Source organism: Haplochromis burtoni, unplaced genomic scaffold (genome assembly GCF_018398535.1).
Source record: "Haplochromis burtoni strain Fernald_Lab_line unplaced genomic scaffold, NCSU_Asbu1 Contig_294, whole genome shotgun sequence".
In the NCBI taxonomy this organism is placed as follows: domain Eukaryota; kingdom Metazoa; phylum Chordata; class Actinopteri; order Cichliformes; family Cichlidae; genus Haplochromis; species Haplochromis burtoni.
This window is the reverse complement of record NW_024582655.1, coordinates 599,947-613,833: the sequence shown is the minus strand read 5'-3', so window position 1 is coordinate 613,833 and position 13,887 is coordinate 599,947. Positions and strand designations below refer to the sequence as shown.

The 13,887-nt window shown below is 39.7% G+C and overlaps 1 protein-coding gene across 1 annotated transcript in view; it reads left to right on the top strand.

Annotated features, from left to right (window-relative positions):
• The window catches only part of LOC102310405 (alpha-1,6-mannosylglycoprotein 6-beta-N-acetylglucosaminyltransferase B), a 68,205-nt gene that overhangs the window by 48,086 nt on the left and 6,232 nt on the right, over window positions 1–13,887 (top strand). Inside the window, exons 10-16 of the mRNA XM_005940836.3 lie at window positions 1,297–1,430; window positions 2,905–3,035; window positions 3,804–3,809; window positions 6,234–6,389; window positions 6,580–6,726; window positions 6,845–6,961; window positions 11,127–11,201. Coding sequence (XP_005940898.1) covers window positions 1,297–1,430; window positions 2,905–3,035; window positions 3,804–3,809; window positions 6,234–6,389; window positions 6,580–6,726; window positions 6,845–6,961; window positions 11,127–11,201 — 766 coding nt within the window. The remainder of the gene's footprint in view (window positions 1–1,296; window positions 1,431–2,904; window positions 3,036–3,803; window positions 3,810–6,233; window positions 6,390–6,579; window positions 6,727–6,844; window positions 6,962–11,126; window positions 11,202–13,887) is intronic.

Below are 13,887 nucleotides of genomic sequence, written 5' to 3'. Positions count from 1 at the left end.
AAATCAAACTGCCATGAAATTAGAGACTGTCCATTTCTTTGTCAGTGACAAACGTACAAATTCAGCAGAGCATCAAAGGACAGTAAATGCAGTTGGCAAAGTTTTTGTCCTTGTCTTCCAGCTTTGCAGCGCTGAAGCAGTCATGGTATACAAGTGAATCCTCAATTTTTAAACCAAACAGGCGATAAAAAAAACAGCTTTCAATGCAAATTGCAAATTTCGTCACAAAATTGATTAATGAAAAAGGAAACAAAAACAAAACACTCGAGCTATAGTCGTATGTAAATGATGACAATCATCTGGGCTTTTTCATCCCATATTTTACTCTGAATGCATAAGAGGACAAGGGTGTTGTATTTATGAAATAAGTGGGTAGCACCCAGACACATTTCACAGCAATGAATGTTGATTCTGCTGCATTTTGAGAATTCTCAAATCAAAAGCCTACGCTGATTCCAGTCAGCATCAGTTCAAGGTCGGCTGATCGACCAATAGTCCTCTCCTGACAAAGTGACAGGCCAATACTTTGATTGCCTCTCCAGCCTTGACACTGATTAGAGATGCAAGCTATTGATAAAACGTCTCCAATTTCATTACATCGAACTGCTTCTTCCACTTCCCAGGGTGAATATTTACACCGAATAAAGTGCTGATGAGTAATTCTCTCCTCTTTAGCTTGTCATTGCTAAATGTTCTATTTTAGTTTGATCTTAGAGGACAATAATTATTTTATGTTTTTCTGTTGATGCAGTCAAAGCGGTGTAATGTTTATCCACTCACTGCTGCTTTGACATTATCAGAGAGAACCTGACGCATTTTCTAGTCAAAGCCCTGCACATGGAAAAAAAAAAGCCTCGCCCTAAAATTTATTTCTTCAGATTCTGGCCAGGATGGACCAATACCATATCATGAACCGTTACAGCAGCGTGTCCTGTGGTGGCTGTAAAACAAGTCTATTATTTAAGCTCCTATTGTCTCACCTTGAGGCGTGTGTGATCTCTGCTTATTGGGGGTGATGGCTGGGGACGTGGACATCTATCACTACTGACAGCTTTACAAACCAAGACTCTGACACCCAGACTGTGTTAGAGTACTCGGACTAGCTCCCATAACTCAAAATTAGATTTTTTTTTCTTCATGTTTCTCTAGACTCAATCTCACTGTATGTACATGTGCTGTTCTGGCAAAGTACAAAAGGCTAAATGTATTGTTTTTCACTCAGCTAGAGGAGACAAATAAATGCAAGAGACAGCTTTGTTCTAATTCAGGCTAATTGTATCTCTTATTTTGTCCCAGATGCCACATAAGAGTGATTGATACCTTCGGTACAGAGCCTGCCTACAACCACGAGGAGTATGCAACTCTGCATGGCTACAGGACGAACTGGGGTTACTGGAACCTTCATGGCCAGCAGTACATGACCATGTTCCGTATGTGGGCTGCTTATTTCTCTACGATCTTTGTTCTCACTGAGATTGAGAGTCTAAAGTCAACGTCTGCTTGAATTTACAGATGCTTTAAGTTGTTTTGATGCACATATGTGTGTGATATATGCACTCATGAACCCTTTATTAGATACACCTGTTCAACTTGTTGTTACCGCAAAATAGTTAATCAACCAATCACATGGCAGTAACTCTACTTGGACTTTTCTTCACAAGCATCTCCAGAGTTTACAGAGAATAAATAGTCCAAAAAAGAGAAAATATCCAGTAGTCCTCCGGGGCAAAATATCTTGTTGATGTTAGAATAGAATGACTAGATTGCTATGAGCTAATAGGGAGGCAACAGTAACTTAAGTAACCCCTTGTTACACCCAAGGTATACACAACAGCATCTCTGAATTCACAAATCATCAAACCTTGGATATGGGCCCACATAAGATGCCCCTCCTGTCAGCTAAGAACAGAAAACTGAGGCTACACTACACAAATCTCTGGGGAATGTTTTCAGGATCTTGTTGAATCTGTGCCCTGAAGAATTAATGTAGTTCAGAAAGCAAAAGTGAGCCGAACCCAGTACTAGCAAGGCGTACCTAATACAGTGTCCAGTGAGGTAATGTTTTAAACTTAAAATGTGAGCACACCGTGAGCTAATAAAGACCTCAGGCTGTCACAGGCGAGCCTTTACAGCAGCAGGCAGGAAACTAATCAGTACAGCTGGGCCTGCACAGATGTGTAATACCTCCTGTGTGGGATGCAGACACACACACACCCACAAAGACCCAAACATAAAGGTGCAAAAACACAAGCACACACACGCACATTCATGACACTTTTTGGTGAAAATTGTAGCAAAAGAAACTTTCTGATGTTTGTCTCCAATTAATTCAGTGACAATGAGCAAAACCGTCTGTAGCCAAAACACTTGCTGTTATCACAAAGTCTTATACCAAAAGTTGTCAGCTTTAATTGAGTTTCTGAAAAATACAGTTTCTTTGCAAATCCCCGCTGCAGCAGACTTCCTTTGTGACTGCTAGCATTCATGCTGCTTGACTTCCTGAAAGCGGACAGCTGTGGGGACATTATAGCAGCGGTTTTGTGCAGCTTACTGAAATAATGAAGTTGCACTGTCATCATCGACCGCGCAGATGTGACTCATCAAGTCGCCCGATCAGGAGTTAACAGCATCATACAAGAGAAGCATCCTCAACCCCAGCGAGTGCACCATTTCCTGCGTTTCCCTTTAGTCCACCAGATTAATGTAATAACAAATTGCTGAGAAAAACAATGAGCTTCGCTTCCCCTGAATTCCTGCCACACTCTTTTGTTCTGTACCGTCCACGTGCACAGCACCACAAATCTTCACAGCAGCTGCACTTTGGCTACCTTTTTATTTATTTGTTTGACTCTTATAATGGACTTGAAACACTGTATTGCCAATTATTTTGTTTGTCCTTGGCAGCCCACACTCCAGACAACTCTTTTATGGGTTTTGTGGCAGAGGAGCTGAATGAGACAGAGAGACTGAATATTCAGAAGAACAAGGTTAAAAACATGGCTGTTGTATATGGCAAAGAAGCCAACATGTGGAAGGTCAGTATATCCAGCACAAGCATCAATACACAAATACAAGTGTCTAATCCACAGGAGGAGAAAAAGAATATTACATCTTGATTCATACCATGTAATAATTTTTGTTCCTAAATGTGAAATATATTTTACGCTGTATAATGGAAACACTTCAGATTTGATAAAACTCCAAAATATGATACTTTTTTAGAACCTCTAAATATCGCTTTCCTTTTTCTGTCAAACGCCCACTAGGTTTTACATTTCCTGCAAACAATTTCCTCCTCCAGGAATCAGGCCTGAAGTGTGATGCTGCAGGAACAATAGCTTTTGTTTAGAGTAAATTTTCCCTCCGAGCTGCTGCCAAGGCTGCTCCTTCTCTCTGTAACTTTGAAGCGTGTTGCAGCCTCCCTCAAGGTTTGTTTTACTTGAGTCTGGCTGCAGCTTTTGTACCTACACTGCCATGGCGCTCCCTGTTTTCTCAGAACAACTTGAGTTGCAGAGTAAGATTTGTGAAACAGAAAGATTGCTGTGTAGGAACCAGTAGTATTGGAATCTCCCCAGACAGAGAAAACCCCCTCATTGAGAACAGCCTCTTCTTCCAACTCAATTTTGAGGTTCACTTTAGAGAGTTGGACTTCTAAAGGTTCTATGAGAAGAAGCTTGACTAATGCTTTGCTATTCTTTTTGCTCCATACTGGCCTCCCTCGTTTCACTTCTCCCCTGCTTGCTTGTGGTGTCGCTCTGTGCTGTTCTGTCATTTCATGATGCATCTTTGATGGCTCCACACAGCTTCAAGTAAGTAGACCTCTTTTTTACTTAACTCGATGCCAAATTTAAATCAAGTCTTCTTCCTAGAATTTATGTTGCCAAAAGTTGCTGTAAAAGAGCCATTTCTGCAGAAATCACTTCAAAATGAACAAGCCCAGTAAATAGTGCTGTGCAAAAGTCTTGAACCAGCCTGCTTTTCTTTCGAATTTGCTAAGAGAATAGGAAAGAGCTACAGTGCCTTATTGAAACAGGCAACCATACATAGCAGTACAGTATATAAGGCAAAGTCAATATTTTGTATGACTGCCTTTATTCTTCAACACAGTCTGAGCTCTTTTTGGCAGTCTTCAGGAATAGTTCTCCAGGCTTCCTGGAGGACATTCAAAGCTCTTCTTTGGATCTCGGCTGCTTTTTGTTCTGTTCTCTGTCATCATGGCCCAGGCTCTAGGGAAGCCAATCCATGACTGATAGTCCATTGTTTGTTTTTCTCTTCAGGTGTGCTCTTACTGCATGATGGATCATGTCTGTTTTAATAATTGCATCAGTTTCAATCAGATCCTTACTGGCTGACATGCAGGCCAAAACCATGACAGAAGCTCCCCTGTGTTTTATAGATGGCTGTTGACGCTAACTGCTGTACCTCCTGACCACATCCTTATATACTGATTATTTTCAGTCCAGTTCTTGTGTAATTTGACTTGCCTCAGTCCTTTCACCCTTCCACTGAGACCATTTCTGATGAGGCTTCAGTGAACAGTAAATGAATCAACAGATGTCTGTGTGTCTCAGATCCTGCGTCAGGTCTCTGCTGGAGAAAGGACATGACTTTCAAATACTCTTCTTAGTTTTATTTAGCCTGCAATGTCTTCTTTTGTCCTCTACTTGTCAAGTTTCATCAGATTTTCTTTAAGGACACTTTGCACACAATGTTGAGTTTTGCCTGGTTTGGAAATCACCCTGTTATCACTGCATTTTTTTTAAAAATTCAATTAAAGAAATGGGAACAAACTATGTGTTCATACAACAGGCCACCAGTAACAAAAGATATGATTTAAAATTGGTTGTTTGCCAAGTTGTCTATTATGTTTAAGCACAACATGGGTTCATCTCTTGATTTAAGTGCATTTTTTATTTTTCAGTGATTCAGAGATCATTGTTAATTTGCTTAAATACAAAATATTGTTCTGAAAATGATCGGCTACAAGGACTGGACTGAAAATAAATTACAAGGCAGCCAATGTCCAAAGAAAAACTTTGAAAGACCTTCAGAACTATTGCTCAATAACACAATAGTACAAGAAAATCTGGCGCCTTGAAAGCAAAATATGAAGAAATATTTTGCTACAGACCTTTGTATATTACTCTAATCTCTTCCAATATATTTTAAACACGCAGAGACATGCAATGTACCATCCTATGAAATTCATCAATTCATGAAGTTTTGTCAGTTGACTTTATTTTTAATCGGGACAGCCGGCTACAGTTTGAACTCACAAGTCGCCCACAGCTGCAGTTGTGAGTGAGAGATTAAACCGCAAACCTTTTCATCTTTCAAGTCTGCAGGCTTTGATTTTTTTGATGGTTATTATTATCACTTTCTGTAAAAGGAACTGTTTTCATCACCTCATTGCTTTAAAAGAAAAAAAAGGAAAGAAAGAAAGCCTGGAATGAATAATGAGCAGTAACACTTAGTTGACATTTATAAATGATTTATGCCTCAAAGACATAGCTTTAGTAAATTATTCATAACATTCCCTCAGAAAAAAACTTTTTAAGATAAACCAATTTAGTTTTTCTCAATAAAACTATTCAAGCAAATTATCCCCACGGGGAAACGCAGAGGATACAGTACGCCCTGCTTTCAGTCTTTCATGTTCCTTTAAAATTCCACAGGTACAGAGTGATTTTTAGTTGCCAAGGTGATGGTGTTACTACTAGTATGGAGAGACTTGGCTCATTAGTCTGCTTTTAGCAGCCTCATTTCCATCAACCAGTACTTGTGCTCAGGTTGGGGTGATACTCTAGACTCTGTAACATATCTAGGTTTTAGGCTTACTTTTTCCAAGCTGCTGTGTGTGTAATTGTAAGGTCATATTTGAGTGATTTAAGGTGTGCAAAGTATTTAGGCATAACACCTTAGCAGAGGATGTATGTACTGAACATTTAAACAAAAAAAACCAACAAAAAAACCCCCCACAATTATACAAAGTTTCTAAATACTCAAAATGGTTACAGGTAATCTTATAACCAGCTGCAACGTGTGCCGATAACAAGGCTTAGTTAAAACTCAATAAAATGGATTTGAAGTACTGTGGGGAAAAAAGCGCTAATTTAAATGCAAATGCAGTTCACCCACCTTTTTTTAGTGTTTGCACAGTCAAATTCATACATTCATTTTTCATTTCTTGTCTTTAAGCGCTTCATTTTGCTTCCCTCTTGTTTGTGTTGAAGGGTAAGGAAAAATTTCTGGCAATCCTGCACCGCCACATGGAGATCCACGGGACTGTGTACTACGAGACGCAGCGTCCCCCAGAGGTGCCCGCCTTCGTCAAGAATCACGGCCTGCTGCCTCAGCAGGAACTTCAGCAGCTCCTCAGAAAGGCCAAGGTGCGCTTGCAATACTGACACGTCTGAGCTCTGAAAAAGTGTCAATGTTTGCGCACAGTTTCTGTATCCCAGTGGACTGGAGAAGGCTTCCTGCTTTTGTAGAGTTGGAAAAAGGATTGATCTGATCAGGGTGTGAGCAGCTCTGTGTAAACACTCACAATCTGCTGATCTTTGTTGTATTCTGCACTAGTTATTCATCGGATTTGGCTTCCCGTACGAAGGTCCCGCCCCTTTGGAGGCAATAGCCAACGGCTGCATCTTCCTGCAGCCAAAGTTTAACCCTCCTCACAGCTCTCTCAATCACGAGTTCTTCAGAGGGAAGCCCACATCGAGGGAGGTAGAAACTCACAGTGTTTGACTTTTTAAAAATATACAGAAGACAGTAATGCTGTCTGATCTTAGCCGTGTTTATTGCCGGAAAGATTATTAATATATTCCACTTGTGCCTCCCTCAGGTATCCTCTCAGCATCCCTACGCGGAGCAGTACATTGGCAGACCGCATGTCATCACTATTGACTTCAATAACTCCGAGGAGTTTGACGCAACCATCCGTGAAATCATGAGGATCAATGTGCGTTCATTTTTTTGTGGATGTGTGTGTGTTTGCCATCCAATCTTAACAGCACTCATTCAACAAAATAATGGTCTTCTTATATTGTAGTCCACCATGCTACTCACTGCTGCATACTAGCATACTGAGGTGAAAGTATAATTTACTCTTGCACACTTCACAGTGGGGTTTGACCCGCTTTTGAAGCCCTCTGAGTTTAATAGAGCTCTTAATCATGGCATCCGACGTTACAGCAAAATGCTTAGCTGGCTCCCGCTCTGCTCTCCACACTCCTAATTGCTTGAGATATTGAGCGGCTCAGTAGGTAAACTGTGCCCACACCTGAGTTTACGTGGCAGCGTTCCAGAGGCCAGCCCCACCGGCAGTACACATTGTCCACAGCAGATCTTATTAATCAATCGCACTGTGCTCAATCTGTCACCAGAACAACACAGAGCTACTGCCAAGCATCTCGCAGTTCCAAGACTCATGTGTGCCTCTACCTGTTAGGTGTGTTAAGCAGACCTTGTGTTGCCTGCTGACGGAGACAAAATGAAGTACCAGTTTTGGTATTGGCAAATGCTTTAAGTCCTAGGGGGACAAAGAAACAACACTAATCATATAAGATGAGGGAGTTTCAGTTAAAAATTTAAAAGCAGAAAGAGCAGAAGAAAACAGTTTTAGTTTTTTGTTTGCAACACGGTGGCATCATGGTTAGCACTATTACCTCACAGCGAGAAAGTTCTGAGTTCAATTCCACCATCAGGCCGGGGTCTTTCTGTGCAGAGGCGACCTGTCCAGAGTGTACCGTGCCTCTCGCTCTGAGACAGCTGGATAGGCTCCAGCGCCCCCCACGACCCTGACAAGGATAAGCGGATGGATGTTTGTTTGTTTTGTTGTTTTGTTTTTTTTTACCCTCTACATATTTAATAAGACACGGGTTGAAATGGAAGTTAAAAAAAAAAATCTGTTTACTAACCCATCAAACAAAACACTTTAAGAGAACTCCAAAATGTGTTTCATAACTTTTTTTTAAAGTGTGGTATTTTGGGTAATATACTTGAATCAGATTTGGAACGCTGATGCGGTTTTCATGTCCTTATAATGCATATGAAGTCAGTGCCAACAGCCAAGCGTGAAGACTGAAAAGCAGCTTGGCTCTGTCACAAAATCTGCCTACTAACACCTCAAAAGTTTACTTATTAAGACATCACATCTTGTTTGTTATTATGCACACAAAAGCCAAAAGTTGCTATTTTTCAACAGTGTTGGACTATTCCTTGATAGGAAGCAGTAACATCCCCCACTGGTTGCCTGGCAACAGGTCCCTTTGTTCACATTAGCAAAAAGAAACCTGTTTGAGTCTTTTTGCTAAGCTTAATTAACAACGGGGTGGTAGCTTCATATTTATTATACAAACAGTCGTGTAGGGTTTCTTATTTATAGAATTGTGGATCCAAGATGCACATTTGACTGAACCTCCAACTTCAGTTTAGTTTTACATAATGCAACCGTCACGCTAGGGAAAAGAGTGGTTGAACAGCTAAAAATATTGAATTTTTGTGCAATAAACTTGCGATCTCGATGCCTTTGAAATTGTTGAGACCACTCGCAGTCAGCTGCCTTCTTCAAACGCTTCTAGACATCAAGACTGTGATAAAACTACAAGGTCAGTGTGCTATCAGTCTGTGATCAGTCTGCAACCGAATGTGGTCAGTTACTTGCAATAATGGCACCATGGTGATTAACTGGGATAAACTGGGAAAAATAACAAGTCTGTTTCCAGCTATATACACGGAAATTCACATAGAGATAGAGATGCAGATAGAGCGTCATAGATCTAAAACGGATATTCTGAAATTCCTAAACTGAGATAGTTCTTCCAGGATGGCGATTTAACTGGATTAAAACTATAGAGATGCTCAGTAACAACACATTCATATAAGGAAAAAAAAACAGAATACAACCAGTCAAGTCGAGTCGCCTACTGCAAAGCAATGGATCGCAGAGAAGTTGAGCTCATTGGCAAGTATTTGCAAACTTTTGCCTGATAGCAATAGGCATTGGCATATTTGGAGACAGGTTCCCTCCCACCAGATAAGTCATGCAATCACCTTGTGATTGAAAGTGACTCTGACAGCAACTCTCTGGGCCATTCTCAGCCACAAAGAGGTTGCCATCCTATTTTTATTCTTTTGCTGAAGCAGTAAGGGACAGTCACATAGTCTAGGTTTGGTGAGTAGGGAGGTTAAGGAGCGTTGATTGTGTTGGTGTGTCCAAAGCCTCCTGGATTTTTATTCTGCTGTGAGGAGCTGCTCAGTGGCTCAAACACAATACAGTCTAATTGTTTTCAGCTGAGAGCTCGTATTCTCGCACAGCTCGAGATGCTAAATTAGACATGTTCATTTACAGTGTGAAAAAGCCACGGTGCGCTACCCTATTAATGTCAGAAAAATAAATGAATAAATAAGCAGGGAGCTCTTGACCTGATGTGCTGCTGTGCGCTCTTTCAGTGAAAACCGTTGTTTGGTCTCCCAGTCATGGCTGTAATTGTGGCTCCTGTTAGCAGTGTCAGGTCAGTTTGACATACAATTTAGTTTTTGCACCCTGTGAAAGTTTGATATAGATGGTAAAACTGCAGACACACATGTACAAGTGGCTAAAATAGGATTTTAAAGAAAGCAGTCAGAGTGCAGAGGTGCACTAGGAGATGAACTGAATTTCCCTTTTCAGTTCATCTTAAATTATAATTAGTTACTGTGTTTGTAAAAGCATTTCCTTGTAATACAATTACTTGGATAACTCTTCGGTTCGTGCAGAGTTTAAGCTCAGTGAGATGAGTCTGAGTGTAAAATTAGGCACGCTACATGTGTAGATGGCATTTAGTGTGGCTCATCTGGTTGTGTAGATTACATATTGTGAGTTTACTTACGCTTATTCACAGGCAGCTCAGTGCTTAATGCTTTTTAGGGGTCTGTTCATATTCCTGCAGCTCATGTTATGGATTTAGATAGCTTAAAAAGCTGCTGGCTAAGCTTTAATGTTACTTTAATAGTACTGTGCCTTGTGGAAATTAAGAAATACTCAAATGTCTTTGTGTGTTTTTTGTCCTGTCTGTACCAACTACCAGCATAACTTGCCTCACAGATAAGCCATCATTTTATGTCACTTTTAATGGTGTGAAATAATGAATGTTGCTCCCATTTTTTGTGACCAACCGCTTCAGTCAGTTTAGGTATATTAAATGTGGAGTCACATAAAGAATGTTTCCTGAGTTTGAATTCAAATCACACTTTATGAAACTTTTTTTTTTTTGGTCCGACTCGGATTCTATTATGTAAAGATGCCCAAAAGGCAAATTGCATTGTGGAATAGCTGATGAAGTGCCAGATACATTTCATTAAACTCAGATGAAATAAAGTAATAAGAGAGCGCTAAAAGGAACACAACGCTAAAAGGAGCCATTTATCAATTTAAGCCTGAGTGCTTTAGTGGCCTGATGGTAAACAGTGAGATCTCACTTCAGATACCACAGGGAGACATTCTGAGAGGTTTCTACACCGGGGATACCGGCAGAATCTGTTCTGTCCCGATATATTTTATAATTAGTCATGTGTTCAATCCACAGTCAGCCTCAAAAATGCTGTTATTGATATAAACACCGTCTCCAAAGATTCCAACCTACAGTCATTATTCCCATCAGTTCCCTATGACCCTGCCTGCATCAAATATGAGAAAGAAGGGAAAGCTATTGATCAGTGTTCTCTTTTGAGCTTTTTTGCATGTTGTGCCTTAAGAAAACAATCTGACAGTGATTGACAGGTCTTTACGGCAACACTATTAACTGCACCCAAAGGATCCAGAAGTCACCAAAACAGCCGTCTCAGTGCCGCGTGACCTGTGGTCCGATGTCGGTTTAATCCATTGTTTGACATATTGATGTAGTCATCACGAAAATTAATGAAATCAATTTTCAAAGCTGTCACCTGTGATGTATTAGGTCGTTGATTTTAATGCGAGGCTCGTGCCGTGATATAGGCCTTTCACAATTACGCTAATGAATGTGTCAACTGTGATTAAGTATCAGATGCTCGGGGTCCTGTAATTACTACGACTTGGCTTTGCGGCCATGCGCGCATGCTCTTGTCCACTGTTTGCTCATCTGTGCACGCACGTGTGTCTGCAGGTGGAGCCGTTCCTGCCGTACGAGTACACCTGTGAGGGAATGCTCGAAAGACTCCACGCTTACATTCAGAACCAGGTGGGTCGCTCAACATTTGAATCGTGAAACGTGCTGGCACAAAGCTTAATAAATCTAAGGGGAATGATTTAATGGTGCACGTGACGCCTCCCAGCAGTTTGCGTTTTTTGTGAATAGATGTGGGCTTGAACCACAAGATTCATTGTTATGTGTCTGGCTCAAACCTTATGGCTGTCATGGAACTGATGTTTATAACAGACACAGGCAGTAATTTATTACTGTTATACTTAAAAGAGCACTCAGGGAATGCAACACCGCCCTGTAGTGCAAGGGCTATACTGAAACTCTGATGTTTTATAATGTTTTTATTATAACATGCTGACGTCAGCCTGTTTTTTTTTTTAACATTCTCTAATTCATGTGACTCTGACCTTTGACCTATGACCTTGAAGCATTACATACTAATTAGTGAATTTTATTATCTTTATCCTTATGATTGGAGCAAAATTGGCTGTAATTGGCTTCCATAAGCTCTGAAAACTCAAGACTTTGCAGTGTCATTGTAGCATCATAGGGCGTCCTATTGAAAAACTATATTGTTTACAGCTCTTTCCAAACATTTTCCTTTGATATATTACTCTGTATGGTTTCTTGAAATGTTTTTTCCAAGATCAACTTTGACCTTGGCCAGTTGTTCAGCCAACCTAGGTAGTCATGTCCCCTAAGGCTATTATACTGATGATAAATATTGAACATGATCAATCAAAAGTTTTGGGGTTTTGCTGATTTTCACATTTGTTGTAAGTTTCTATAGCTTATCACGACCACAACCAGAAAAGTCTTTAGAAAGTTAGGGCACTGAGTGAAAGCATTCAGGGGAAAAGGAAAATATGAATCTTTTAAGGATTATGTTTTATGCAAATTAAACACAAAACACATAACATGGTAATTACACAGTTTTAGAGTAGTTAGTAAGCACCTTTTTTCCACATTTATGTATAAATGTGAGTGAAGCCTAAGAGACCATTTGATCCATAATGACTGTGTTCAGAGGGAAAAAAAACAAAACAACTTGACATCTAGTTGACCAAACTCTCTTAATTCCTCTTGAAAATGGAAATTAGTTATGTGGGAACTGTGCCTATTGCTAATATACAGTCAGTCAGTTAAAAGTGTGATCAACTGCACATCCTCTTGATCAGGTTGTGTTGATGATACATCAGTGAAACCATAAAAAAACTGAAACATGGAATAAGTGAACATAAAACTTCTAATTTTTGCGAGACCTCCCTTAATGTTTTGGTATTGAACTTGTTTTAACACCAACTAAGGGTATAGAGACAGTCACATGAAGAGACAAGAAGCCCAGTGTCACTCAGGGGAATACGCTGTAATATTATATTTTCTTTATGATTCAAATGTAAAAAAAGACAGAGGATGTAACACTGAATAATAAGCGCTTTGTTTTGGGCTGTAAACTGATGTTTTGTAAAGTCAGTTTCAGTAGTTATTAATATTATGCACTGTATGATGCCATAGTAGAAAATAATGCTTCTGAATACATTTAATCCATTCATTAGTTAATGCTACTTATTAGATATTTTAATAGATTAAGACCTGTTTTTATATCTATTATAAATCAAATATGGCTGCTAATGCAGTGTTTTGATGTATCAAACAGTTTTATTCAGTCATTGTTTGTTTGCCCTGAATTTATATGGATGTCACAATAATTATTATCACATTCACTCAGTCTGTTGACGCTACTGACAAACTAAAGGCACACATGTGTGCAGTGTTGCCTCAGAGGACTAATCTGACTATGTGTGTATATACTAATATATAAGAATGCAGGAGTATTGCCTGCATACTTGATAAAGGTCAGATGGACTGATATGTTCTAGCTTATTAAAAATACCAGCAGTAAGTGAGACAGCATGCAAGAGTTCTGCTTAATAGTTTTCATGTCCACCTTTCAAAGTGTCTTAATAGAGGTAAATTCAGTCCTAGAGTGGATTATGGCTGGGGAAAAGAAGCGTAACATTTAAACACAAGGTTAAGAACAGAAAGGATGCGTTTATTCAATTCTGCTCATTGGGTCGATCCCCTTGACAGAAGAAAGGAATTAATTGGCTCTCATGTGAAGCTCCAGCTGTTTCAGAGGAGCGAGCTCGCTGTTGCATTTTAAATCTTTGTTCATGAGCCAGTGCATTTTATTTTCATTATATTTTAATTTTTTTCAAGTATTTTAGTTATTAATTCAATCTATTTGAAGAGATGTATACACTATATTGCTAAAAGTATTCAGTCTCCCATCTACATCACCGAATTCAGGTGTTGCAATCAGTTCCATGGTCATAGGTTTATAAAATGCACAGAGGTGGCCAACTTCTGCAGAGTCAGTCACTGCAGACCTCCAAACTTCATGTGGCCTTCAGATTAGCTCAATAACAATGTGTAGAGAGCTTCATGGAATGGATTTCCATGGCTGAGCAGCTGCATCTAAGCCTTACATCATCAAGCACAGTGCGAAGTGTTTGATGCAGTGGTGTAAAGCACGCCACCACTTGACTCTAGAGCAATGGAGACGTATCTGTGTGTGCAGGTGACTATTACTGTGCATAATTATTAGGCAACTTAACAAAAACCAAATATATACCCATTTCAATTATTTATTTTTACCAGTGAAACCAATATAACATCTCCACATTCACAAATATACATTTCTGACATTCAAAAACAAAAC